The sequence below is a fragment of the Anoplopoma fimbria genome, chromosome 1 (genome assembly GCF_027596085.1).
Source record: "Anoplopoma fimbria isolate UVic2021 breed Golden Eagle Sablefish chromosome 1, Afim_UVic_2022, whole genome shotgun sequence".
In the NCBI taxonomy this organism is placed as follows: Eukaryota; Metazoa; Chordata; class Actinopteri; order Perciformes; family Anoplopomatidae; genus Anoplopoma; species Anoplopoma fimbria.
Genome location: NC_072449.1, coordinates 17,275,183 through 17,301,964, shown reverse-complemented (window position 1 = coordinate 17,301,964; position 26,782 = coordinate 17,275,183). Strand labels below are relative to the sequence as shown.

The 26,782-nt window shown below is 39.7% G+C and overlaps 1 protein-coding gene across 1 annotated transcript in view; it reads left to right on the top strand.

The window, feature by feature from the left end:
- The first annotated feature begins 3,708 nt into the window (after positions 1-3,708).
- The window catches only part of LOC129092624 (cGMP-inhibited 3',5'-cyclic phosphodiesterase 3A-like), a 40,531-nt gene continuing 17,457 nt past the window's right edge, over positions 3,709-26,782 (top strand). The window contains exons 1-2 of the mRNA XM_054600635.1: positions 3,709-4,638; positions 25,886-25,936. Coding sequence (XP_054456610.1) covers positions 3,709-4,638; positions 25,886-25,936 — 981 coding nt within the window. The remainder of the gene's footprint in view (positions 4,639-25,885; positions 25,937-26,782) is intronic.

The window sequence follows — 26,782 nt, the reverse complement described above, 5'->3', positions numbered from 1 at the left end:
GCGTTTGCTGTGCTCAAGACTCCCTGCATTACGTTCAGACAGGTGAGCAGGCCTAAGGAGAAAAGTTTTCATGGGGAAAAAAATCTGTTCTGAATTAGCATGATACATCAAAACTTACTCGGGAGCTCAATTTCATGCAAGCAAATATGTCCTGCCTGTTTAGTTTGATCCCGCACTGAGACACCTATGAATGACGTGAGTGCAACTGAAGAGCAATTGCCTGTTTGTCTCTTGAGTCACGACGTAGGAACACTGCAATGTCCCACAGATCAGAATGGGATTTACGTTTGTACTGTGAACTTCAGAGGTGATTGTCTTTTGAAGCTTAAAAGAGCAATTTACAGCATTCAGAGCATCAACGTCGTAGATAACAACTATTTGCTATGTAAAGGTATAGTGGAGTAATGTCTACCTGAGCAGAGAATGAAGTCGCTTTTCCTCTGTTGTGTTTTATATCTGAGCTTCTCCTAGCCTTGTTGACATAGCCAGGCCTGACGCACATGCTTTCAGTGCAAGTTAATGCATGTGAGCAGGCACCACTGGTTAGCTCACGGCTGCCGCTCTTCACTGTTGCTATATGCTAGTTACAGCTGATAACGCCATCCCAACCAACAATGAGTGTCATTGTTTGATCCGTCAGCAATTTGACAGTAGTTTGTACCTTTACCTATAAATCGCCAACTCAGGCGTAGCCATGTTTAGGGTCGTTCAGCGGCAGACGAAATGTTACCAATCTCATATCTTAAAACCTTTAAAAGTGTTCTTTAATTTAATAGTAGTATCACCATCATATCATTTTTCTTTTCTGTCTTTATGTTTCCAAATATAGTAAAGCATACAGTAACCCATGTTCTACACCATGGACATCACACAAGCTTACAGGAACATTTTGTGAAGAAGTCACCCACTCTGACAGGTCAGTACATAAAAGCAAAACGTTTACATTTGATGACAGTATAGCACAATGTCTCTATCAGGATGTCTTAGTGTGGTTGTGTAAGCAAAGCAAATACAGATCACCTGATGAAGGCCAAAAATGAAACACACACACACACACTAACATCCAGTTCTCTTCAAGCACTTCACAATGATGGATGACATTGTTACAACACTTCCTAAGTACAACTGGAGGAGTGTGTCTGGACAACATCTCTGAGGGCAAAGGTCGATGGATGTTATTAACATGGCTAAGTTTGCCAAAATGTGGTGTACAGTGTGTTCGTGCTGATGTACTGCAAAGACGGGGCTAAACCCTGCTAGAGTGAGTACGCTTCTTAATGCACCTGTGGGTTACCACGCATAGGAATATATGACAGTTCAGTGATATTTTTCTTTGAGATGGATGAGTTGGTGACTGGCTTGCAAACATTCAGCGGATGCAAAACAGCTGTGTACCTGTCAACGTCCTTTGACCAGTGAAACTTCAGAAAATTTAGTTTGTGACCTGGACTGTGCTGTATGTCACTTCATGATGTTGTCAACTAGTATGAATAAAACAAAACAAAATAAAGTTAAAGCTCATTTGGCATTTTTTGACCTACGTTTTCCTCTCTCAAACTCCCTGACATGCAAACCTGGTTTCTACGAAGCTTGAATTACAGTGAACAGTTTGTACTGGCAAATATCCACTGTCTGTTGATGGGATGACTCAAACTTGAAATGTATGCCCTGATTGCACTCGACTGATTGTACTGACCCATGTTGTGTAAGCCGCTGTATTTTAAACACTGTTTCTATGTTTCATCATAACTCCAACTACTAATGGGGGACACACGAGACATAATACTTTCTTGTGCATTATTGGCTACACATTAAAAAATTAATTGACCTAGTGTATTACACAGATGTTTTGACACATGACTTCTACAGCAATTCCAATTACCACTCTCCGTCCTGGAGACCTGGGAAGAGGATACGCTACAAAAACGCACAAGAGGCAAAGCTAAAGCACACAATTCACACAGATAGGAGAAAGGATACAAACACACAAGGGAGAAAGAGAGACAAGAAGATAGGTTGAATCTCCTGGAGGACAAAGATCCAGATCGAAAGCATCTGGAGTTACACCAACAGCCAGGATAAAGAGAGGAGGTCTCAGGACGGCTGATGGTCCGGCAGAGAGAATGAAGAGAGAGGACGATGAGAGAGAAAGAGGCACACACAAGTTTGGAAGCTTGTGTGCTTATGTGACACTAACAAACAGGGTTAGAGAGATGCAATTGTTTTCAGAAATTTTACAGTTTTCTCAATGGCAGGATGAATTTGGTCTATAAGTAATAGGCTGAATAGATTAATTGAGACCGAGACATTAATAACCGATACAAGGCCTTAAATAATCAACGATGGATGTGATGGAATAAAGAGATCAGACAGGTATGACGAGGTGTGCCCATGTAGAATTTTGTAAATTATCAGAAGTCTGAAGTGTAGTGAATGAAGGGAAGCTAAAATTAGTGTAGCCTAATATTGTCTAATGTTCTGGTTTTAGTTTAAATTCTAGCTGCAGAATTCTGAACCATTTGAAGACTTCTAAAAACATGAAATCACTGTTCCTAACAACATACATTTTCCCACAACAGTTCCATAACAGTTGTATTAATAATAGAAAGAGATGACAGACTTATGCGAATGCAGTGCATCATTTTAAATCCTCACATAAAATGTAGGGCAAACAGGTGAAGGCTTCTGACTTGTCCTCTGCCATTCTGCCACACAGGAGGCAGAGGATAATGTGATTTAGGATTTTAATCCCGGAAGAAAAATACATATATCATGGGTAGCAGGACGATTATTTCTGCTCTTTGTAGGACTGTGCATCTCATTTCGTGGTTTGTTTGTTTTTTGGAGTACATCCATACAATTTAAAACTGGTTGCATACAGTCTAAAGGAACCTGAAATAAGTAGTGTCTTGAAGACATACAGATTACTATGTGTGTACTATATGTGAAAGTGTTTTGAGTACAACCTGAGCCTGATAAATGATATAGTTTAAAGTTGCGTGGTTATATGATATCCCTTTTAGGTCTCTTGTCATATTTATACAGTGGAGCACCTCCAAAATGTATTACAGGATTATTATATTTAATACACATAATGGGCTGCTCTCTTCCAGAACAAGCCTGGAAATCTTCATGTAAACATGGCAAAGGTCCACTGCGAACTGAGTCACATCAGCCTCCAGAATGAACAAAAACAAGGGGAAGAGCAGAAACGTGACGGAGGAATCACCGAAGTGGCACACACACACACACACACACACACACACACACACACACACACACACACACACACACACACACACACACACACACACACACACACACACAAAATAGGGCTAGTGTCTAGTGGGAGGGGAGAGAAAGAGAGAGAGGGTGAGTAAGAGACCATTTCTAGGAGTGTAAGCAGTGGCCTGGATGTGTTAAAAGTCAGGGGTTGCTTTTTTGGTTCACTGGTTGACTACCAGAGTCAGCCCAACAGTGGACCAAATGTAATGGGGAAGTTCTGAACCACAAAACTTAAAGAAAAGTTGTGAACTTTAAATTATACGCATACTTAATTGAACTTTTATCTTGGAGGCAATCATCACTGACCACTATTTCGTTGTCATCGGCGCACATAACATGCATCATGATGGGAATTAAAGGGTTGAGACGAAGACACAGAGACTAAATCTAATTATCCTCCCGGGCGGTTCAGGTCTGACTGCGATGGCCTTGGAGGCAGACGGCGACAGAGGTTCATCAAGAAGTGCTCATGAAAAACATCCCCGAGCAACGTTGGAGCGCAACGGCTACGTGAAGACATGTGTCACCCCGTTGCACCGGGACGCACGGAGCCAGTCGTGGCTGAGACTCGCCGTGACATGGACTCGCCGAGGAGTGTCGTCTGCGGTCTGCGTTGCCTCAGTCTCCGTTATTCTCGCTCTGCTGCTCAGATTGGTCGACTGGGATGCAAGCAGCAGCAGCAGCAGCAGCAGCAGCAGCGGAAATAGCAGCGGCTCCGGTTCTTGCCTTCATTTGGCGGCGGGTTGCGCTGCGGAGCTGCTGTTGACTGCGTGTTACTGCGTCTCCCCCGTGTTTACACTCGTATGTGCCTTCTTCTGGGGCGGGCTGTGTCTGATCCGCTGCGGGGTGCTCATCCGCACCGCGGTGTTTCTGATAGCGGTGTGCCACTTGGGCGAAGCCGCGGCGCAGTTCCTCTTGCGCGGCGCCGAGGAGGAGCAGCTGCTGCCGTCCCACCCCGCAACCCTGGTAGTCCTCGGCTGCCTGGGCAGCGGGGCTCTGCTGGTCGTCCGGCTGCGTCAGGGAGTGCCCATCATCGTCTTCATCAGCGTCATCAGGGCAGTCTCTCTCGTCTCTCTGGGCAGATTCCGGGCCAGTTGGAGACCCTACCTGGCCTACCTGCTGGGACTGCTGGGGGTTTTGCTTGCGAGGTATGCTGACCGGCTCCTGCCGGCCCCAGGGACCAGCGGGACGGGGTGCTGTGGCTCTGTGACCGGGGCGAAGGAGGAGGACATCCCTGTCTTCAAAAGGAGACGGAGGTCCAGCTCCATATCGGCCTCGGAAATGATGGCTCACAGTCAGAGCAACAGCAAGTCCCACCGCAGGACTTCGCTGCCTTGCATTCCGCGGGACCAGGTAAGTCCAGCTTCAGACGTCCGAACCGGAGCTTCACGGTTTTGTTGTTGGTTTTGCTTTTGACCTTTCAGCTGTAAACCTGCAACGCTTTTTGGTATCTTTCGCTGATGGCATGTGCGACACCTTTACGCGCGTTTCCTTCACGACAACGAACAGACCAGGGCAACGCGGATCGTTATGACACACTTTATTATTATGCTACTCATGATTTGTGAGCTTCATAGACTTACATCGACACTTTTCGAGAGTACATTACTAGCCTAGTATTTTTGTGATTTACGCCTGCTCACACACCTTTTCTCTGACACTGATGTTGATTTGGTCATCATCACTGTGCTGTGCTGTGTTTGTGCAGATGATAATCAAATGGATGGTGCACACAGCCTGCCAAGTCACTGTGTGCCTGTGAGAGAGCACATGTGTGTGTGTGTGTGTGTGTGTGTGTGTGTGTGTGTGTGTGTGTGTGTGCATAGGTGTGAGGTCACATGTAAATATTTTGAAAGCCTGTGTTTATCCTGGGTGCTTGCTAGTGGTTTGGTGCATGTGTTTCCAAACACATGATGGAGCCACATTTGAATCAAGTGTGTCCTCATAAGAACCCCCTCTTGCGGTGCATGATTAATACAGTATCAGTGGAAATAATAGCACAGAATCGTCATAGTAACATTGTATCGGCTATTGCACTGTTTATATTCTGATGTGTTAATTAAAATGTAGCCTAAGTATCCCTGTAGGTGACAATTCTGATGGATATGAACAAAAATCCATGAATGAAGTGGATGTTCTCTGCCCTGAATACTTTTTCGATGCGTTTACTTGGAGCTCAAAGCAAACTCTCTGTTTGTTATCCAACCTGAGCTGCTTACATCCAAAAATAGCACTGATTTCAGCTTCTGAACATACCAATTGTGTCCAACAAAAAGCGTTGTATTTTTGGCATGTGTGTGTGACACTCTATAGGATAATGAATCAGTGTGTCAACATCTAGCTTGTGTTCGGATTAAAAAATGTGCCTCTGACTGTGATTGACTCCTGATAATGATATACCATCATAATATATATATATATATATATATATATATATATATCTGTTGAATCTACGTTGTTTAGCTTCACCTGAGCTACCAACTCCCCTTGAATTATCTTCTTTGCATTTCACTTTTTAGTGCCACACCACTTGACAGAAAGTTGAATATTCACAAAAAAGTAGGACCCAATATATATCACTTTTCAGATGTGGCGTGCCCTGCAGGGTTAAACCTACACCCACATCGAATTTTATAGTCACTGAAGACATCCAAGACATATAACCATGCCAAAAGTGAGCTTGGAAAGAAATCGGTCATGATAATCAATTTAATAACACAAATGGGTGGAGGGAATCTTAAGGCTGTAAATGCATTACTTAAACAAAAAAAGAGCGGCCAACATTAATCATCTTTTAGGCCTGGTGTGTGATTTCTGTGTTTGCTAGCTTACATTACAGCATTTTTCCACAACGGAGAATAGCATCTTATGTAGGCATGTTTCTCGCTCACTCACTCACTCACACACGTATCATGAAAACATCATATTTATTTTGATATAATGTTGTTAACGGCTAGGTGTTGACCTCCCACTGAAAAAGGGGATGCTTCCAACTATCCTCCTTTTACTCCCCTGAATGCCTCCTGCACTGAAGGTTACTCTCCTGCAGTCTTTGACCCTGATGTGCTCTTGCCCTCTAGTGACAAACTGAGATAAACACCAAGAGATTTGTGGGGAATGAACAAGGAGCTGGCAATGTTTAAGCCACATGGGAAATAGAGCCGGTGATCCACACACATGCATGTGCAGTGGGGAATTCAGAGAGATAATTCTAAGTGGGTGAGCTTGTGTCATACTCACCCATGTATGGCTTAGCTGTAGAAGCAGCATAATCCTAACTGATGACACTGGTCTTTTCCCTCTCTTGGCAACGTTGAACTCATTTACAGATTTTTGAGTATAGAAAAGAAAAGAAAGTGTGACTGAGAAACAAATGCTTAATAGCAGTAATTAAATTGCTCATTAGTTCTTTTCTTTTGATTTGTGATGTAGCTGACAGGGTAAATGTTCAGAGGCATAGATGATGGGTTACTCTGTTTGCTGCGTGTTGGCCTTTAAATATAATAGCTACTTTTAAAGCTGACATGCCATTTTCTAAATATTACTTTTGTAAGGTTAATTGTCTTAAAATGTGTTTTTATGCACTGATAAAATTAAATTATTTTTAGTGTCAGTAAATTGTCACTTTGCAGTTTAGCAATAGTCATAGATTAAGATTTCTATGAAAAAGCCAGAAATTAGTATTGTGCCTTTACCCTAGCTTATACTAGTCTGTATACGTAGTCTGTGTAGGTGATGGTGAGTCACCAATGGCCCTGCTACAGCAGATCACATACACCTTTCAGAGTGCCCTGATCCAGAATCGCTGTCCCATCTCACACATTTAATTCTCTCATTTAGCTAGCGCTGATCCCATATCAGCCGCCCGTCTTTGGATGCTTGGTTGTTCATTGTTAATTGGTATCCCGGGAACGCTGAGTTAGTGGAGTATCTGAACAGCTCCATTACCCGTTCTACCCTATCATGTCTGGAACACGACGGATGACAAATTGAACTTTGAAACTTAAAAAAAATCACAGTTGACCAGATGCTGAGGACAGCCTGTCCTCCTGTAGCCTGTCGTAACTGTGTAATCTGTGGGACCAGTGAGAGGAACATGGAGATTGATGTGGGGCACAAGGACAGAGAAACACAAACAAACAGATTGAACCTTGGGTTTCAAAAAAGTCAAAGAAATTATAAAAATGGGGCCATTTTCTAAATTATTGTTTCATTGTTCTTATTTTTTGTAATAAGTGTAGTTGAACATCATTATACTTTATATAGTACAAATATCAATATCCCAAAACAAAGGATGATTCCAGTTGCTATCTCAATTCAAAAAAGTGTCCTTTAAAGTTTACATGAGTAAAAAATGTGCACCATGTACATTACTTTTTGCTAAATATGCCATATTGTAATTATTTGCCTTCACTGGATGTATAATTTAAAGTTATGACAATGCTGCAAAAACAATGAATATTTGTTAGTGACAAACATGTAGTAAGCTTCAGAGGGTTTATTCTGACGCAATGGTGAATGTGTGAACAAAGCAGTGATTTTGAACACTCTGCATATCGAACCACCTTATATGGGACAGTGACCCCAAGCGTAAGAAAGCAAGAAATACTGTCATAATAATTTAATATTAAAATGATATTTTACATCTCGTGATTCCTACTACTACTACTGCATGTTGTCAAACTGAAATTATTTCTTCCTTTGCATGAACACACTGATAAAGCCTTTTTGTGCTTGTGGACCTCAAAAATTTCCCAATTGCTTGTTTCACACACAGTTTGTAGGTACAGTTTATCTGTACTGTAGATAATGAAGCTCTCCAGAGTGCATTTGTACCTGAGAGAAGAGGGGGTTTTCATCAAGCGTTGCTTGTGCAGTATTTATGAAGCAGGCTGGTGCAGCCTGCCAAGCCAGAGGCAAGACAGGCACTCTGCTGAACTAGTAGCTGAAATATAGCGTCAGCTATGTTGCTGTTATGTTCTGCATTTTTTTTTTCTTTTTTAGTTGTGAGGGATTTATTGTTTGGTGTTGTTCTGCTATGCCGAGCAAATTATCTTATATTAATGTAGTGAAAGTTTTCTTTACTATCAAAATTATTCCAAGTTGAGTCTTAATATTTGAGGATTTTAACATGAATTCTTCTCCACTGTGACCTTTCTGGGCTAGCTCCAGACACAGTCCTTGCGTTTTGATAAAAGCTGGTTGACTTCTAGCCAGGGTCTCAGTGAATCTGGGATTTTGGGGCGGAAAAGGCCGCTGATAGTGGTTTTTGGGTCACCTGCAATTGAAAAGCGATCGCTGTAGACAAGATAACGATGGCCATGAATAGAATGTCTAAAAAAAGCAGCAATGTTTTCCAAGTGGTTTTTTTTCTTCTTTTCTTGCAGTTTTGTTTCCCTCTCTGTTACAGTTTATTACAGAAATGTTAACATTCAGTCACTTGTTTCATCCAAGGCCATAAAAGAATAGAAGATGACAAAGTTTCTGTGTGATAAGCTGCACTACAAATGGAAACATACAATACAATAACGTATAATGCCTTAGCAGGGTGAAACAAATGAATTCATTTCTAAAACTTGTTCATTTAAATTTGGAGGTCAGAACCTTGAATAAGGCCACGTTGCATAACATATTCATCATCTCATCATCATATACAGTACGTGTGTGTGAGAGGAGGGAGGCAGAATTTAAAGTAGAGACGTGATCTATTTGAGGGAAGGCCCACATTCTCTCATTGACGCAAATTCATTTCCAGGGAGACGCGCAACCTGTTCTGGTTGCCGGAGCTATCTGACTTTGTGTAACATTGAGGCTTATTATACCTTTAATGAGATAATGGAGAATATTTTTTATGTCAATGAATACTTTAAACATGAAGGTTTGAACTTTTTGACGGAGAGATTATGTATGAATGCATGTACGTGTCATACAAACAACACAAGACATCCGCCCCCCCCTCCACATTTAGTACACAGTACACACCCATCTAGAGGTAGCTCCTTTGAAAAAGGATGATACTTTAATGTAAAATACATGCAGATTAGTTAGAGATCAAGCTCCCAGTAATAATTTCTCAGTAAAAAGAAAGATGGATGCTAATTGAATCAAGGGCCAAAAGTACAAGTGCATTATCAGATGAAATACAAAGTGTCCTACTCTTAGTGACTCCTGATTATTTATTACTAGAATAAGGGAAAGAGTAGTTTTAAACAGAGAAAATGGCGGGGAAATAAGTGGAGTGAGATGTGAAGAATTTAGGCATGGTTAAGGAAAAACATGGTTTGTATTCAATAGACAGGTCTGGGTTGCCAGATATGTAGCTGTGGTCTTTCATTCAAAAGAAACACAGAGAAAAACAGGAAAGGTAGACAGAGGGACAGCCACTGAAGACAGTGGAACAGAGATGGAAGGATGGGTTAAAAAGAAGTGATTGAAGGAAAGGAACACACTGGCATTAGCACAGGCTGCATCCAGCCCCAGGCAGCAGTCAAATAGCCAAGTGTGGGTGAGTATGATGTGTGTGTGTGTGTGTGAGAGAGCAGAAGGAGGAGGGGGGTGGACCAACTAGCTTGAGGGGACCTTATGCAGGAGCTACTGCGTGAGAGAGGAGCAGGGAGGGAGGGAGGGAGGGGGGAGGGGGGAAAGAGAGAGTGTTGAAAGATTCGCCGGGGAGTGGGAGGGAAGGAGGGGGAGTGAGAGGAGGTTTGCTGCCAAGCGCAGCAGAAGTGTTGATGGTAAAAGGACAACTATCTGGTCCCTGTGACCAACCTCTCTTTCTGCCGTTTCTAAACACACACCATCGCTCCGAGCTCTAACGCAGACTCACAGACAACACTGTTGAGGCGAGTTCGTGTTGATCGCATGTGGTTTTGTGCAACAGATATTGCATGTGTGAGTTTGTGTGTTTGTCTCCACATGATGTGAATGTGGCTCTATGCCATATGCTCCCACAGTGAGAGGAGAGGGCCGGGGAAAGAGAGCAAAAAAAAAAATGTGAGTGAAAGAGAGAGTGGCCTCCACAGCTTGCTTCTGAAAGGCAGCAGCAAATAATTTTAACCTGGCCCGGCCACTACTGTATACACTTGCTCACACACACACACACACACACACACACACACACACACACACACACACACACACACACACACACACACACACACACACACACACACACACACACACACACACACACACACGCACGTACAGTGGCTTCCCTGCTAGCTGTCCAGATGAGGTTTGGTGGCCCTTGGACAAGGATGGCCTTGTTACTTGATTCAATGGTGTGTTTTAGCTCCAAAATATGCTTGGTGAGAGGTGAGAGGGGGGAGGGTGGTTAGCCTGAGCAGACTCTAGATCTGTCCATACGTCCGTCTGCATGTCTGTCTACATGTCTCCTGCATTACAGTAAACTCTCAGTCAGTAGGAGGGAGTTATAAACAGTTCTGCTCTGACTGTTCACTGCGAGACCTTAGAATCAGGTTGGGAATAAGAGGCAAGATCTTTAACCAGTTTTTTATGCAGGAATGGTTGGAATTTACTGCTATGTGTTCTTTGACAGCTATGCCTTTGCTTTGCAGACTTGGGGCTGACCCGCACTAAAAGATTTTTTCAAATCTTAACAGGTGTTGAAGATGTGACCCCACATATGATTTCATGATGATGACATGTAATGATTAAGTTGCGGAGAGCAGCCATTAGCATTTTCACTTCCTCCATTAGTTGACATTTACTGACCTACCTGGGAGATGCAAAATAGTCCTACAGTGTTTCAGTTTTACTGACTGAGCTGCCTAGCTTAAAGAATCATACTGGTTTTAGTTTATCTTTTTTATAATTATCAGCAAAAACCAACAAATAATTAGTCCTGTTAACAAGCAGCTTCAGGCTGCAGGCCTCAGTGCCATTATCTTCCAAAAAAGAAAAAAAAAAAGATTAAAAACACATTAAATAGCCATGCAGTTGCACTGGGTGATATGTTTTTTGATGCACACTGATAATATAATTAAATCTCAGTTCATCTGTGTTACATGTAGTTCCTTTTGTTAGCAGGATACATTCAGTGTTTGTGTTTAATTGGATTTGTTGAAAATAATAAAAAGATAAAACAATGCCAGCCTAAAAGCAATTCTAGCTGATCTTGGAGGAGAGGACATCATTTATTCAATAATCTCGCACAGTGACACAATTTCGGAGGCCATTTGTAAGAATCCTCATTTAAATGTAGAACCAATTAAAAATTCTGCCTTTGGCCTTTATTATCCTGCGCTGTATGACGACAATTTCTCCAAACCTCCTTTTCTTTATAGATAAGGGACATTATTTATTCACAACACTGTAGCACTCCCATCTCATTGCAAAACAACATTATTTAATTGTCAGTTTCAGTAAACCTTAGGCCACAAGTGAGCTAGTCAACCTGTGACTCATAGTCAAAAAACCTTTGACTATGAGTCACAGCAACATCTGAAGCCTGACTGGACTCGGGGCTTGAAACTAGTGATGGAGATCATGAACTTATGTTTACAATGTTTACTGAGGTAACATGACCCTTGCCGTCATTATTAATACTGGATCAAATGACTTGTGAAGGTATCGTTTGTATAGGGACACACTCACAGACAATTATGAGGGGGCGGCTGTGGCGTAGTGGAGAGCAAGGTAGTTCTCCAATCAGAGCGTCGGTGGTTCGATACCCGGCTTCGGCAGTCGATGTGTCCTTGGGCAAGACACTTAACCCCAAGTTGCTCCCGAAGGCTTGCCATCGGTGTGGACTGGATGATGCATGAATGTTAGTTAGAGTCTGATGGTGGCACCTTGCATGGTAGCCTGTCATCAGTGTGTGAATGGGTGAATGATATGTAATATACTACTGATTGTAAGTCGCTTTGGATAAAAGCGTCTGCTAAATGACTGTAATGTAATGTAATGTAATTATGCAGTGATTCTCAGTTCTGCCGCTCTAATGAAAAGGATTGTTCCCACAACATCTTTGCTGAGTAGTCTCATGTGATCAATGATGTGTGTTTAAAACTGTTCAAGAGATTACGCCACATTTTAAGATGAGTCGACTTCTTTGCAATAAGCACTTCAAGATAAGTTACCCTATTTTTTCTCGTGTTAGTCATAAATAAGGGTTTTTTAATCTCCAATTTACCATAGTTTATTTTTTACATACTTCATTTAAAGCGCCCTCTGTTGGCAAATTAAAGCTAAACCTCTTTCCTTTCCTAGATCCTATTTGGTGTGTACCAGTCAAGCGGTGTCACACACACATACACACACAAACACAGCACATGCTGTCAGCTGCCAGGCTAATATGTTTGTATTTTTGCCACAAATGTTACAATACAATCAGCAGCTCGGTTTCCTCAGCTAGCCTCCATAATACACAACTTCCATGGAAAGAACACTCATTCCCTCTACCTTGCACGCACATGCAAGCAGATGCATTTTAAAAAATGTATACAAATCACTGCTGCTTTCATCACAGCCTTTCAGCTTGGCGTTCACTATATCTATACATCGTTGATCTCTGCTCAAATACAGGTGTGTTTGTATGTGTGAGCGTGCACGCGCTTCCTAGTGGTTTATACTCGGTCAACAGTCTGCTGACAGTGTGCTTGCCTTGGACGCCTCCAGCCTGCCTGTAGATTACCCAATCAGATAATCAAGGGTATAATTGCATCACATGCATCTGGGAGTGTTTTTCCCTGCCATTATCCCTCATAATGCATGCATATACGTCACACTCACACACGCACACACACACGCTGCAGACACAGATTGATGACGTACATACAGCATTTAATTGCCAGAGGTTGTCTGTGTTGTGAGACAATAGCTCTGTTCGCCGTCATCTGGACGTACCAATGCGAGAGCTGCATCTTTACATGCTGTACTCTGTTTCGACAGGAGAGTGTCACGGAGAGAGACTCTGGCATACCTGCTCCTTTGAAACTGGGCCCGAAGTGATTATAATGATGTGGAAGTGGACCGTGAAATGATGGATAAGAGAGTACAGTGTTACTTTGCCTCTGATGTTTGAAATAACTAGCTTTTTTCTAACAGAATGATGCGATGGACTCATTTGTTACATTTTACTTAAAGAACAAGGTTTTTACATTTCAACATTTGGTCCGTCACTGGAAGACATTTATTACTCATGCTATCACATGCATCATTAATTACCTATACCATGGCATTTTGTAATATGTTAGTTTGATATAAGTTGCACAACTGTATTTCATAACAGTTGTGTCTCATCTCATTTTTGGGATCTCATTCCCAAAACTTTTGGCAGGTCTTTTAATACTGGAACTAACACTGGGCATAGGCTAAGTATAACACATAGTAACACATAGATACACATAAAACACATGAATAAGACACACCACTGCAGTAGTTATGCAGACATCACAGTCTCACCTACACAAGGGCAGATATGTCACTTAAAACTTCACGGATCCAGATTGGAACCTGGATCTAAGTATTTCTTATTAAATCCCAAATGAGGATCAGACCTTTCTTGTGCATTAGGTTGCTACAAAACCCCAGATGTACCTTATTCTGAGATGCAACTGTTTTTGAAAACATGACATCTTAAATTCTAAGCAAAGCTAAGCACCTATTAGATAAGCCTACATCAGAAGTCCCTACAGTCTAAATCGGGATGCATCTGATCTCCTGTCTTAAAATCAAAAGGACGTGGTTTTTTTAAGGGGACATAATGAAAAACTCTGATGAAACATTAATGAGGAGTCATCTTAAAATAAAAATGTGCATGTCCCAAGTCTGTAATATAATTGCACTGCCCAAAAAGATATTGTGTCAGGAGAATTGCACACTTCTGAATACATCCAGACCTTTTTTTCTTTATCTTATACAGTTTGATATATGCAATATTATTTTTCATTTGTAATGTGTTTTCAATTTGGTTGCAAATCTATCATTAATTCATTATAGTTAAGCACCCTCCCCTTTTATAGACAATAAACAAACCACCCCTCAAACTAATCTCAAAGGTTGCTTGGTTTATATTTAAGTATGAACTTGCTTTAAGCATTCAAGGGTATTGAAATAATGCATAAAATAAATGTATGTATAAAAGTACTTTGGTGCATCATTGCATAGTCTCGAGCTGCAGTGCATAGTCAAAGGGGAAAGGCTTTAGCGACTCATGATGAAATAGAAAGCTGAGAAGACATGAAAATGACTGGACTGCAGGATTAATTTGGGTAATATTTTCCCTTAGGGCACTTTGCCTCAGGCCATGGACATCTGTAGTCAAAAAAATCCCCCTCTCTCTCTATCTCTGTTTGTATCTCTTTCATTCTCTCAACCATTATTTATATCTCTCTCCCTCCTTCTCTCTCTCTCTCTCTCTCTCTCTCTCTCTCTCTCTCTCTCTCTCTCCCTCACAAACACACATTTTCTGTCACTTTTTTGTCTGACTATCCCTCTCTCTGTTTTCTCTCCCACTCATCCGATTTCCTCTCTGTTCAACTTTCACAGGACAAATGCCAAAGGCGGTATTATTGTGTCCTCAGCTGCCATCACTCACTGTGTTATGTAAGACACTGTTGATATGCGTGTATGTGTGTGTGTGTGTGTGTGTGTGTGTGTGTGTGTGTGTGTGTGTGTGTGTGTGTGTGTGTGTGTCTGTGCATGTGTGCCTGTGTTGTTTCCTGGCTTAAGTCCTGATATGTCTTCTCCGAATTCACAATCATCCCAGCACATCCAAACTAAGGTCAGGCTGTGCCAGCACTACAGATGTGAAGTGTGTTTCAACCTTGATGTCTTGTTCTACGGCTACGCTCAGTTTTACATCTATATATTAAATTTGTAGTAGTGGGTCAGAGTGATTGAATAGAACCATGTTTATCTAAATGATGCAGATTATAGTACTCCAATACAGTGTATATTAAAGCAGATATTATATATGATAAGCAAGGTAATGTGTAGTGCCTTAATAGACAAGGAGTGTCCAACTAAATGGTCCAGAATTGCACCTGCATTATTAAATAGCCTAAATATGATTTTGAACTGTTCAAGGAAAACAGTTGGGCAATGTGTTAAAATATAAAGAGAAAGAATATATAAAGAATTAAAGAAAGAAAAAAAGGCTACCTGTGTTTTTAAATTTCACATCAATGGTTTTCACATTTTTAACCCAAAAACTTCCAAAAAGGACATGTAGAAGTTTTCATCTTTGTTTTTTTCAGTTCTTTTTTTTGATAGTTTCGCTCATCTTTTTAACTTAAGTTAAATGCAAAAAAATACACATGTGACATGTTATATTGTGCTTTCTAGTTATAAATAAATCAATCCACTCACACATAGAGCTACATTTGCACACGCACGTAAACTGTATATGTGGCCTGTTGGTTTCTTTAGGCCTGATGCCGCTTGTGCTAATGTCAACTCGTTCCCTTCATTGATTCAGCTTATTTTCACCAACATCTTTTTTTTCTTTTTTTGTCCAATCTCATTCAACTAGGAATTCAATGAGCTAGTCCTTATTGGATGAAGCTGCTCTGGTGTGAAACAGGCTGAGTGTCTTTGGTTTAGCCTGAAGACAAGGCTACCCAGAAAAGCTGCTTTCTTTCTGTGGATTTGTTCTCCTTCAAGTTTCATATTCTGTGTCCGTATTTTTGTTGTTGGTCTCTCTGACCAGTGTTTGCTTTTGTGTACACACACAAGACACGCACACACACACACACACACACACACACACACACACACACACACACACACACACACACACACACACACACACACACACACACACAAAAAAGGTCATAGCTTTGTATGGACTGTTTACCAGCTTCTGTATGCATCTCCATGAATCAATATAGAGAAATAATAATATTATCTTCATGTTATTAAATAGATACTCCATATATTAATTATTTATTTGATTGTGTATCATCTAGGGGGAAATTGATTGCTCAGATAAACAGCCATAAAATACAATAAACCTAGAATCTAAAAAATTATATATTTTTTCGGTACAAAGAATATTGTTTTGAATCAATAGTTATAATATTAGTTATTATATATCTAGAACTATAATTTTCCTGTCAAGATATTAACAATATTAAAGCCCTTACCCATCCATAGAGCACTCACACAGGTGTTTACACTTATGTTGACTGATTGGAACTCGTATCAAAACTGTGGGCGTGTACAGACTGCCCTTGATTGACAGCTCCCTCGCTCGCCTGTTAGCGGGACAGTTTACACCTTTATCATTGGTATTTGTCCATGGTGTTATATATATATACTCTTTGAGTGGTGTAAAGTTACTACAGGGATTTAAGTAACATTTTTTTGCATTTGATTTGACTGCTAAAAAGTCGACTTGCTTAGATTGTAGGAGCTAGAGAGGACAGTAGCTCCACATACACCTCCCTTGTCGCTAAAAGTTGCAAAATGATCGATGAATGGATATCATGATATTATTGGTTGGAACTGGTTGGTGCTAGCTTATGGAAGCACACATTGTGTTTTATTTTACAGGAATTAAAGATGAATAGATTTTGGTACAAAAATAAATATAAATATATAAAATAAAAAAGTGATGAAGTACAGCCAATATATCCATTATTACCGCAGCATACAGCTGGTAGGAAGTCGGCAGAACCGGATAAGTCATATTGAGAGTGCAGGGCGGAACTGTCGTTGATATTGCCTAGAATAAATTACCCTATGTTCAGCTATTTGTGAACTTTACAGCTATTAGGACATGATGATGTAAATGAGGGCTTTTAAAGTGTTTGTACTGGGAAGTGGAATTCTCAACAAAAAAAAAAAGGTCCTCCGATTTACAGACATCTAGCCACAGTCTCTTTGGCCTGTTCAGTCAAAAATGGCGGCAGCTCTACCATTATACCATCTAGTGGGGCTTTTCAAAAGAACCGCTTCTATACTCTTTGACCCACCTTGCGCCTGACTAGAGGTGTAATCAGTCAGAGTGAGTGAAAACACCTGTGTGGGTCTGCATGGTCAAACAGTTTATCACATAATGAGACTTAAACATGCTGTGTATATTTACCCAAGTATTTCAGTAGTAAGAATATTTTCGTTTTTCAGCGCAAAGTGATTTTTTTGTCTCTGATTCCAATAAATATCTGACTTAAAGGCAAAACTCTAGGGTTTGTAATTTTATCTATATAATTGTTTAAAAATGCAGTCTTCCTGTTGATGATCAGACAGCTGAGTTCAGATTTTGTACTTCAGGGTTAAGCCAGTCCCTTCCCATCATGCATCTAATTTGTACATTTGATGGAAGAACAGTTGCATGACCTGGCTCTAATAACTGCAACTTGGGAGAACATAACAGTAAGATGGACAAACTGAAAAATATACTGGTGATCGATTCTAACAACAAACACTCAGCTGGGTCCTAATGCCAACTCTATGTTTTATGTGTCACAAATCAGACAGACAAAGCACAATAATTAAAGGTGGCTTCTTTCAATTAGGGGATATCTATAAGCAGACAGAAAGACCAAATCTTTTTTTTTATTTTTTTATTTTTTACTTTTGTGTATTGTAGACTAAAAATGAAAACTGTTGGTATATGGTCTTCAAGGGTTTCAGAGTGATTATTGTTCTACCTTTTGTGATTGCTTTAATGTTATTATGCTGCTACAGTAGTACTCCCACAGTACAAAAAATTTCAGAATATGGCCTATTTTTTTTTCACATTTGAATGTCCATAGAACACCTATCAAAATGTTCATTAGCACAATACTAAAATGTTTTCAACAAATATCTGAATTGGAAGTATAACAGAAACAGTGTTGTGGCACAAATGTCTGTTATAAGTTATCTCCCTTAAAAAGCATTGTCTAGGAGATTTTGGGGAGGAAAACATGAAAAAGCAAAACTTCAAGAAGCAAAGACACAAAGTGGGATGTTAGTCATTATACACGCAGCTCCAAATGGAAGACCAGTGTCTGGATGCTCACATTGTTCTCTCATGGGACCCAGCCTGAAATGCTAACGCCCGGCAACGTCGGTGTCAATCAGCTAGAGCAAAAAGCTGACAGAGAGAAGTGGGTAGTGGAAGCTGTGACGCACTCCCCTCTCACAGTAATAGGAGTAGAGAATGACAAGCTGGCGTCAGTAGCCTAACATGGGTACAACAACACGAGGGAAAAGCACTCCACTTAGCCGTGGAGTCTTGAAGGGAGGAGGGGAGGGGGGAGGAAGACGGGAATGAAATGGTGTGTGTGTGTGTGTGTGTGTGTGTGTGTGTGTGTGTGTGTGTGTGTGTGTGTGTGTGTGTGTGTGTGTGTGTGTGTGTGTGTGTTTCAGATGAGTTTAGTGCATGCATGAGGGCCCGTTTGCATGTGATTCAGCTTACTAAGTGAAGTCAAGATGACAAGTAGATTGTGCAAGAATACGAATGCACCCTGTTATCATTCTTACTGGTATGTATAAATGTATTTTGTAGGCCACAGTCTGTATACCATAAAGTCAAAAGAGCCTATTTTACTGCACAAATGTCTAACAAAAAAAGAGAATTATTTTTTAGAAATCGACAGGGTTGTGTGATATGTATTAAATCCCTTACAGTAGCCTATATATAATTTCGATATAGTGATATATAATTATACAGTACATCTGGAGATCCAATTAAGAAACAATTTACGGATGAAATAATCAGATTGGAACGTCTCTTCGCTACTCAAGTGAGTTAAAAACCTAAAAAAAATAACAAAAAGGAATTTCATTGCAAGGATTTTAAATATTACAAGATACAATATTTTGTTTAAATGTTCACTTTCTTTACAAGTCATCAAATGTATCGTACAGTTTGCTCGAGTAAGCTTCTGTACTAATAATGCGTGGTTTTATATAACGCAGTATTATGTTGTTTTTGTTGGTCCAGAAAACCAAAACATAGAACTTTGGGTGTTGATTCTCAGTTTTATTGGTAATACTAGCAACGTTATCACTTGTCAAGTATCATTTGATTTAATGTTTACTAAAAAGAATAGCACTTAATACATCAACTGCAGTTTCAGACTAGGTAAGGACAAATTAGCATTTTAAGAAAACTCTTTAGTGTATTGATTACTGTTTTTGCCTTTTGAAAACCTGCATACATATAATTAAAGAGAAATAACATTTCTTTCTACAATCAACACTTGAAATGATGAAGGCACTTGCAAATGACAAGGTAGTACAAAATGTAAACCATACTTTGGTGTTTCATTTTTTACCTCTTTACTTAAGATTTCATTAAACGTTTTTGTTTTTTTCCTTTTTACAAAAAGTATCAAAACACTGGCAACAAGGAAGATCTTGGGTAGATAATAATGAGAATAAATATGAAACAAAATTTAAATCATACCCCCTAAACTAAAAAGAAATCTGGTTTGAATTGAAATCAAACACTTTTACAAAGCTTGTTTACAAGACATTTATCTATAGAGGGAACCATAAAGTGCATCTTTGGATGGATGGGAAAAACAACACTGAATGGAAATGCTTTTGACTCTTTCAGTCCATAAAGAATTCATAAACAGTTACTGATTGGTTCGGGATACACTCAAACAAACTGCTCCCAAATTTAAACCATTGACTGGACTGAAAACAAATAAAACAAAACCAAAATAAAATCATACAACTAAAACGATATTAAACACAAACAAAACACTTAAAATGATCTCGGCGCATTCCACTTAAGGCACATTTCAACACACGATACAGATGACGGTGTTGAGATTTGGAGCATATAGTGTTATTACTCAGGGCGCAGATATGTTAAACATTCAACACAGCAGCAGATACAAGACATCATGCTTCAGGACATACAATCACACGCAACTGCAAAAACACTGTTTTGTGAGCAGTTGTTTATGAGGCATACATGAGAAAAAAAATGACAAAGCTGTAAATCGAATTGTGCTGACAGATGCATGCATGCATGCATTTACTTGACAGTACATGTGAAGGCTTAGTCATGCAACTCCGCTGTGAAACACACACACACATGCACACACGCACACACAGTTGCCTGAGTATATCGGTGGCTGCCGTCAGCACAATTACTCCATAGAGGACAAATGAGGGTAGAGATACAATTATAAGGATGAACATAATTTGCTGTTTAACAAATCAAACACTAATATTTTATCTTTATATTATCTGATAGCGATTTTTACCCCAGATCTCTAGCCTAATTTGACTTATTCATAGCTACTGTGAACAAGTCATCTTACTGTGCAGAACTTGCATGGATGGATTGCCATGACATTTGACATTATAAACATTGAAACTGCCCAGAAGAAGATGCCTACTGACTGTTGTGATATGTTTTCCTATAGAGCCACCAATCATGTTTTTTAGGAAAAAGATGGATTGATGTGAAATTTGGTACTAACATTCATGTCTCCCAGGAAGCCTTAACTTCTCTATCTACTGCCATAATCAGGTAGATATTTCACTTAGTTCAATACTTTGTTTTTGACCGAATACCAGCAAACCTTATGGCATTCCCATCAGCCTCCATTGCACTTTATGTTTAGTGCTAATTATCATATGTTAGCATGAAACTAAAATGGTGACAATTGTGCTGTATACCTGCTAAACATCAGATTGCTAGCACTTTCATTGTGAGCATGTTGGCATATATTATTCAAAGCTCGGCCTCACATAGCAGCTTGCATGGCTGCAGTCTTGTTTCAAGATTTAAAACTGACATGTATTTTATCGATTATATGGATAATCCTTAGTTTAAATAGCTGTAGCTTTGGGCACGGTCATCCAGCTCTGATTGATCCCTCAATCGTCTCTCTTACATGTGCACAGAGGCACACAAACGCTTGCTTGACGGAGTGACGTGAGCATGTAATGAGATCAATAAGCAATCGCTGGTGTGGTCTGGTTTCATGGTGCATTGACAGGACCCCTGATACGCTGATTGGAAACAATTAGCATCAGCAGCGCTAACAAGGTTTTGAGTGATGATGGTGATGAGAGCATGTCTGAACTCACGTTTGTGAGTGTGTGTGGGAGGGTGAGTCATCATCATCCAGCCCAGGAGTCCCATCTCTCTCCCTCTAATACACACGCACACACACATATGGACACACACAGGCAAAACCACACATACACAGGCAGCTTTGCCAAATCCTTTTGGCAAGCTACTTGTGTTGAGTGGGTAGACTGTGATTCTTGGGGTTACTATGAACTAGTTGATATAGAAAACAGGATGTGCTGTATCATCATTGAATCTGATGAATCTGCTTTTACATCACTATAAGGAATACAACAAAACTGGGACAAGCCTTTGTCAGCAGCCTTAATGCAACAACAGGGAGCATTGATTTAACATGATTGGGTTAAAGATGAGATGAGATGAAGGGAGATGTTCCCTCATATCATTTGACATTATCTTTTCACACCAGATATGGGCAAGGCTAAATACTAAATATGATTGTATAATTAACTTTTGGTAAATTGGATTGTGACAATTTGAACATATCATTTTATCTTTTACTATATTTGGCTTTCCAAGAAAGCTATCATGAAAAACGTTTAGTTTTGCATGTGTAACACGGCTTTGCCTCATGTAATGCATTCCAGTGGAGCACAGTTCATTGCATTGGACATCAATTAGATTTTGTTTCAGATGCAATTTTTTACACGTTTGCCATATCATTAGATGGAAAAAAGTGGGATGAGGTAATTATCCATCAGCTCAGATACAGTATATACTCTTTGTTGTTTTTCATTGTTTTCACTTTAATTATTCACCTTATACAGAAGTTCACCATGGTAATGTATTTATGAAGTACTATTTCTTTATTCTACTCTACGTTCTTGTTCTCCAAATTTTGATTTGTGGTCATCACTCTATGTGCTATGTCTCTCCCTGCTGTCTCTTTTTCTGCTTCAGCTGGGATCTAGTAAGAACAGTTGCTGGCCAGTAGGGGTTTTGGTCGGGCTTGCTGGGTTCTTCAGGACTGGAGTGTCTGAGTCGTGACAAACAGAGAGCATGCGTGTGAGTGTTTGTCAATGTGTGTGTTTTTTGCACGTGTGTGCACTCGTGTGTGCAATTGTGGGGGAGTGTGTGCGTAACGATAGACACATATACATACATCCAGGTAGATCTTTTGTCCCATTACCCCTTACATGGCTTTGTAATAGTATGCCATAACATGCACAGTTACACACACTGCTAGTTATTTTAAATAAGAACCCTGGGTTTAAGGATAGTCACACAGTGTGTGTCAGTCCTGTAAACAAACCAAAATGCTTTCACATTGACATAGTGGATTTAATATAAAGATCTTAAAGAGCAATTCAAGAAAGAAAGTGTGAAAGTACACACAAAATCGTATTTCTATGTTGTACCTAAAGTAATCATTTTGACAATGCAAAACAAGGATGTTTTCCATAATCCTACAGGGCTGACCAAGAAATGCTAAGTGTTATGTGGTTTTGAATGGTATCAGGTTTTTATAATAACTAACAATAAATTAAAGATTGATGCAGCACTACATGCCATTTAAGAGAAGTCAAGATTAACATAACTCATCTATAATGTGCATAACAGACTACAGTGTTGCTTGTATTATTTGTTACATTCCTCTTTAATTGGAAGAGCTTGATAAATAATGTCTCTCTAGGACAAATCTCTAATTTGAAACATATGACAGTTGTTCTGTGGTTTGTGGTATGACCAAGTTTCGATCACTGGTACTCTCTGGATGAGTACCAGTGAGTACTCTCTCTATAGTGTTTTTGCAGGTTTTAAAATTCATGCAAGTCAAGTGAAACTAAAAATACCAAGATATAAAGTTTTGGTGTCTGTATTAGTAAGGTGATGGACTGGTGATCTCACTGTCAAGGTTGCAATACTGCTGTCTGTCCAGTGCTTGATGGAGTTGAATCCAGCCTCCTTTGAACTTCAATTTTTTTGTAAAAATGTTTTGACTTTTGTAAACTCTTTCATTTAAAAACCAATTGACATAACTGCAGAATTATAAAGAATCATGGTTGTTTTTAAATGCATTCTGATGTCTTTTTTAGTTTTATGTTCTTGTTCAATGTATGGAACTTATCACATACGCAGGAGGCTTGTCCTTGTCAACAGATCTTCTTGATGTTCTACATGATGCAGAAAATCCCCTGAGACCAGCAGTGATATAAACAAAAAGAGCTCTCCCTGCAGACTGCAGTGTGTCCATGCATGTGTTGGCTTTCCCAGCAATGTAACCGTGTGCGTGAGAATGTGAACCATCCTTCCTTGCACACAATGTTGACATTTTTTTTTACCTATGCTGATATGAACTATGCATAAATTTGCATGAGGGCAATTAGAAGCAGTCTACTTAAGACTGAATGATGGAGCTGTCAAAGATTATGTGGCCCAGAAGTGCATTAGGCCTCTGTGATTTCCCAGACTCGTATAGACTTGACGTGCAAAGGGTATTTGAGCCGTAATGGAGGCCTTCAAGGAACAGCAGAGCACAGAGGGGGATTTAAGAGTATGGGTAAATGATAGAAGCTGAAATGTGTGTGTAGTTTGTTATAGATAGAAAAGGGACTCATTTGGCTTTCTCAAGTCTGATTTCTGCCGTGATGCAGCACTGAAACGTCCTCATTACTTTAATATGGCATCTTGTTCTGTATCTGTCGGACTCTTAAATAAACAATATCAACAAAAACATACGGTACACACAGTATTTCAAAATGAGGTATGAATATTTTACATGATGACGGAGTTCAGTGTGATTCAGCATTACAGTGCTTTTATTCTTCCAAACAGCCTCCCTCCCATACTGTGGGGCTCACATAAAACATGAATCCACTGTATTAGGCAGATTATCTCATCTGCCATTCAAAATGCAAAGTCATCCACAGTGGATGACAGTTGCACTGTCAGGTCATCTCATTCTATGCCATTTTATACATTGGCCTACAAACTATGACAGCTAGTGCAGTCCACAGACACAACAAACACAGGCATGCACACTACAGTTTGCCTGGGACCAGTTATTAAAATGTTCATTATTATCAAGAATTTAGCAACATCATTTAAATTACCCATTTCTTTTTGCACAATAATAATTCTGCACATTGACCTTATTTAATTAAATGTAAGATATAGTAAAGCCAAAGCTATGTTTACACATTAAAAGCAAACACAACGTTAAGATCTTAATGAAAGACATGCCATTGTTTGCTATAAGGAGCACTCATGTATATTTACTGACAGTATGTTTAACATTTGCAGACAATGTAGCTGACGCATAGCTAGAAATGTGTCATTTTTTCCACAACCACTTACAAATGTTACATCACTAATGTATTATTTCACTAAATGAATCCGAGGGAGGGTGTCATCGTGAACGCATCCACATTGCATGTGGATATTAACTTGTACCAGGGACACTGGTAGTTTTTTCAACTTAAAGAGAACTATAATATTTGCCAGATTCATTGATCATTCATTGTTTTTTAACTACTGTAAATCTTAAATATTACATAACTTCAATAACTGCATTGACCTTGTTATTTTGTTTTATAAATGTATTATTTAAATCTATAGTGACAGAACTTTAACAAGGTTGCATGCCGGTAATTATTGTGTCAAGCTTTGTTCTTAGTTGTGGTGACAGGCCCTATAAGGCAAGGGATGGGAATACTTTAATTCAGTGTAGTGTGAAGCAATTGACACATTTTTTTTATGCAAAAAAACCCACTCGTTTATAGTTTACGCAGTGGGGGATGCAACAGAAAATCCAAACTGAGATGCCATTGCTTTCATATTAACCTCAGCTTGACGTACAGTATGGTTACTAGTGTCAAGCCCTCTGTACCTGACATAATTTATCAAAATGAATGTGCAAAATGCTCAACTTGCTCCAACGTAGCAATGGTTAGTTTTTAATTCAATCTGAGATGGGCTTCATATTTTTGGTCCTTTTCATCCCCACTTCACCAGCTGTTAGTATCATGAAATGTAGGTCAGAGATGAGTACACCCCATGATTTCTTTATTGTCTTTAATTCTCCAAATTCAAAAAGGTTACATCTTCCTGCCATATTGGGGCACTAGTTGTCTCTTGCAGCATTAAATTACCCCTCTTATATTCTGGGTGTAGGTTGGTCTGGGATGAGTAGCTCTTAATGTAGCTATGCACAAATAAACAGGAGAAAATGGTTAACCTAGCTCTGTTAAAGGTGCCTCCCAAAAACTTCAAAGATGTCGTATTTAGGTAAAGCCTCTCGGAAACTCATTGTCTGACTGTGAAATTGATTACAGTTTTCTCTCATTGAACCAAAATGGAATATCATTTCAGTGAGGGGACAGATAGAGGGTGGTGGTGAGCCGTACGTAGATCAGCCCTCCAGCATTAAGAGTGATGTGTTCTTTTCTTTTCTTCATCAGCAGCGCCTGCTCTTTTTTTATTTTTAGATGGGTTGACGGAGAGAGGGATGAAGGGAGGTTGAAGTAAAAGAGAGGACAGCCGAAGAAAAGAAGAGAAGTTCAGTGCTTTGATACAGTAGTGCTGTATTGGTACACGGAGTGGACAGGTCTCTGACAGTAGCTTCTGTTTTTATGATTCTAGCTTCAGATTATGTGCCAGCCAGAATGGGACTTCAAGAGAGCTCTGAACAGATCTCAGGTCAGTGCAGCCCTGAGGGAAAGAAGAGGAATGGTGTGTGCGTGTTTGGCATAATTTCTTTCAGCTTTGTGTAGTAGAATAGCACTTGACTCGTTACTGCCAGACATATTTAAGCAACTGATTTTGATTCGTTTGTGGGTTCACAGATGTGTTCAGATTTAATTGTTGGGCTGAATGCCTTAATATATGTAAAGTTGATTTTTGTTGTGGTAACATAAATCTATTTAGTGTCTTTATCTCTTCTAAGGTTTAGGTAATTAGATCCTTCTATTTTTGCATGTTAATTTGCCTGTCCAATCTGTACCAAGAACTCTTTAAGTTAATTAACTAAGTTAAGTAATTAATTAGCTTTGTTTCCTGAAATGGGTGTTATGTCTTAAATGATATGGCATCAACAACAATGTTGGCATCCCCCTTGGAAAAAGTCTGCAGTGACTAATTTTCACAATAGATTTTGCTGGTTTGACTTTTCACTCCAAGGCTCCCAGATTTTAAAAATCGGTATGATCTTTTAGACAAACAATTGAAAACTTGCTTTATATTATACTCACCAGGTTTTTGTTACATTGGTTTAGATTTAATATTAAATTCATCCATAATCTTCTCTCATACTGGACAAGCATCTCCGGCTGTAGCCGACAACAAACTTATCATCCTAATTGACTTTTAATGAATCAATATGTACCTTAGTTTCCTGATGCAGAAAGCCTTGTTCTGATAATGCACATTACTTGCTGCTTGGTTGTCATGCATCATCTGCTATCACAGGAAACACTTGACAAGTAGTGGGCGTAGTATAACTGGGGCCAACTGAGCCCCGAACAACAATTTTATGGTCCATAGTCG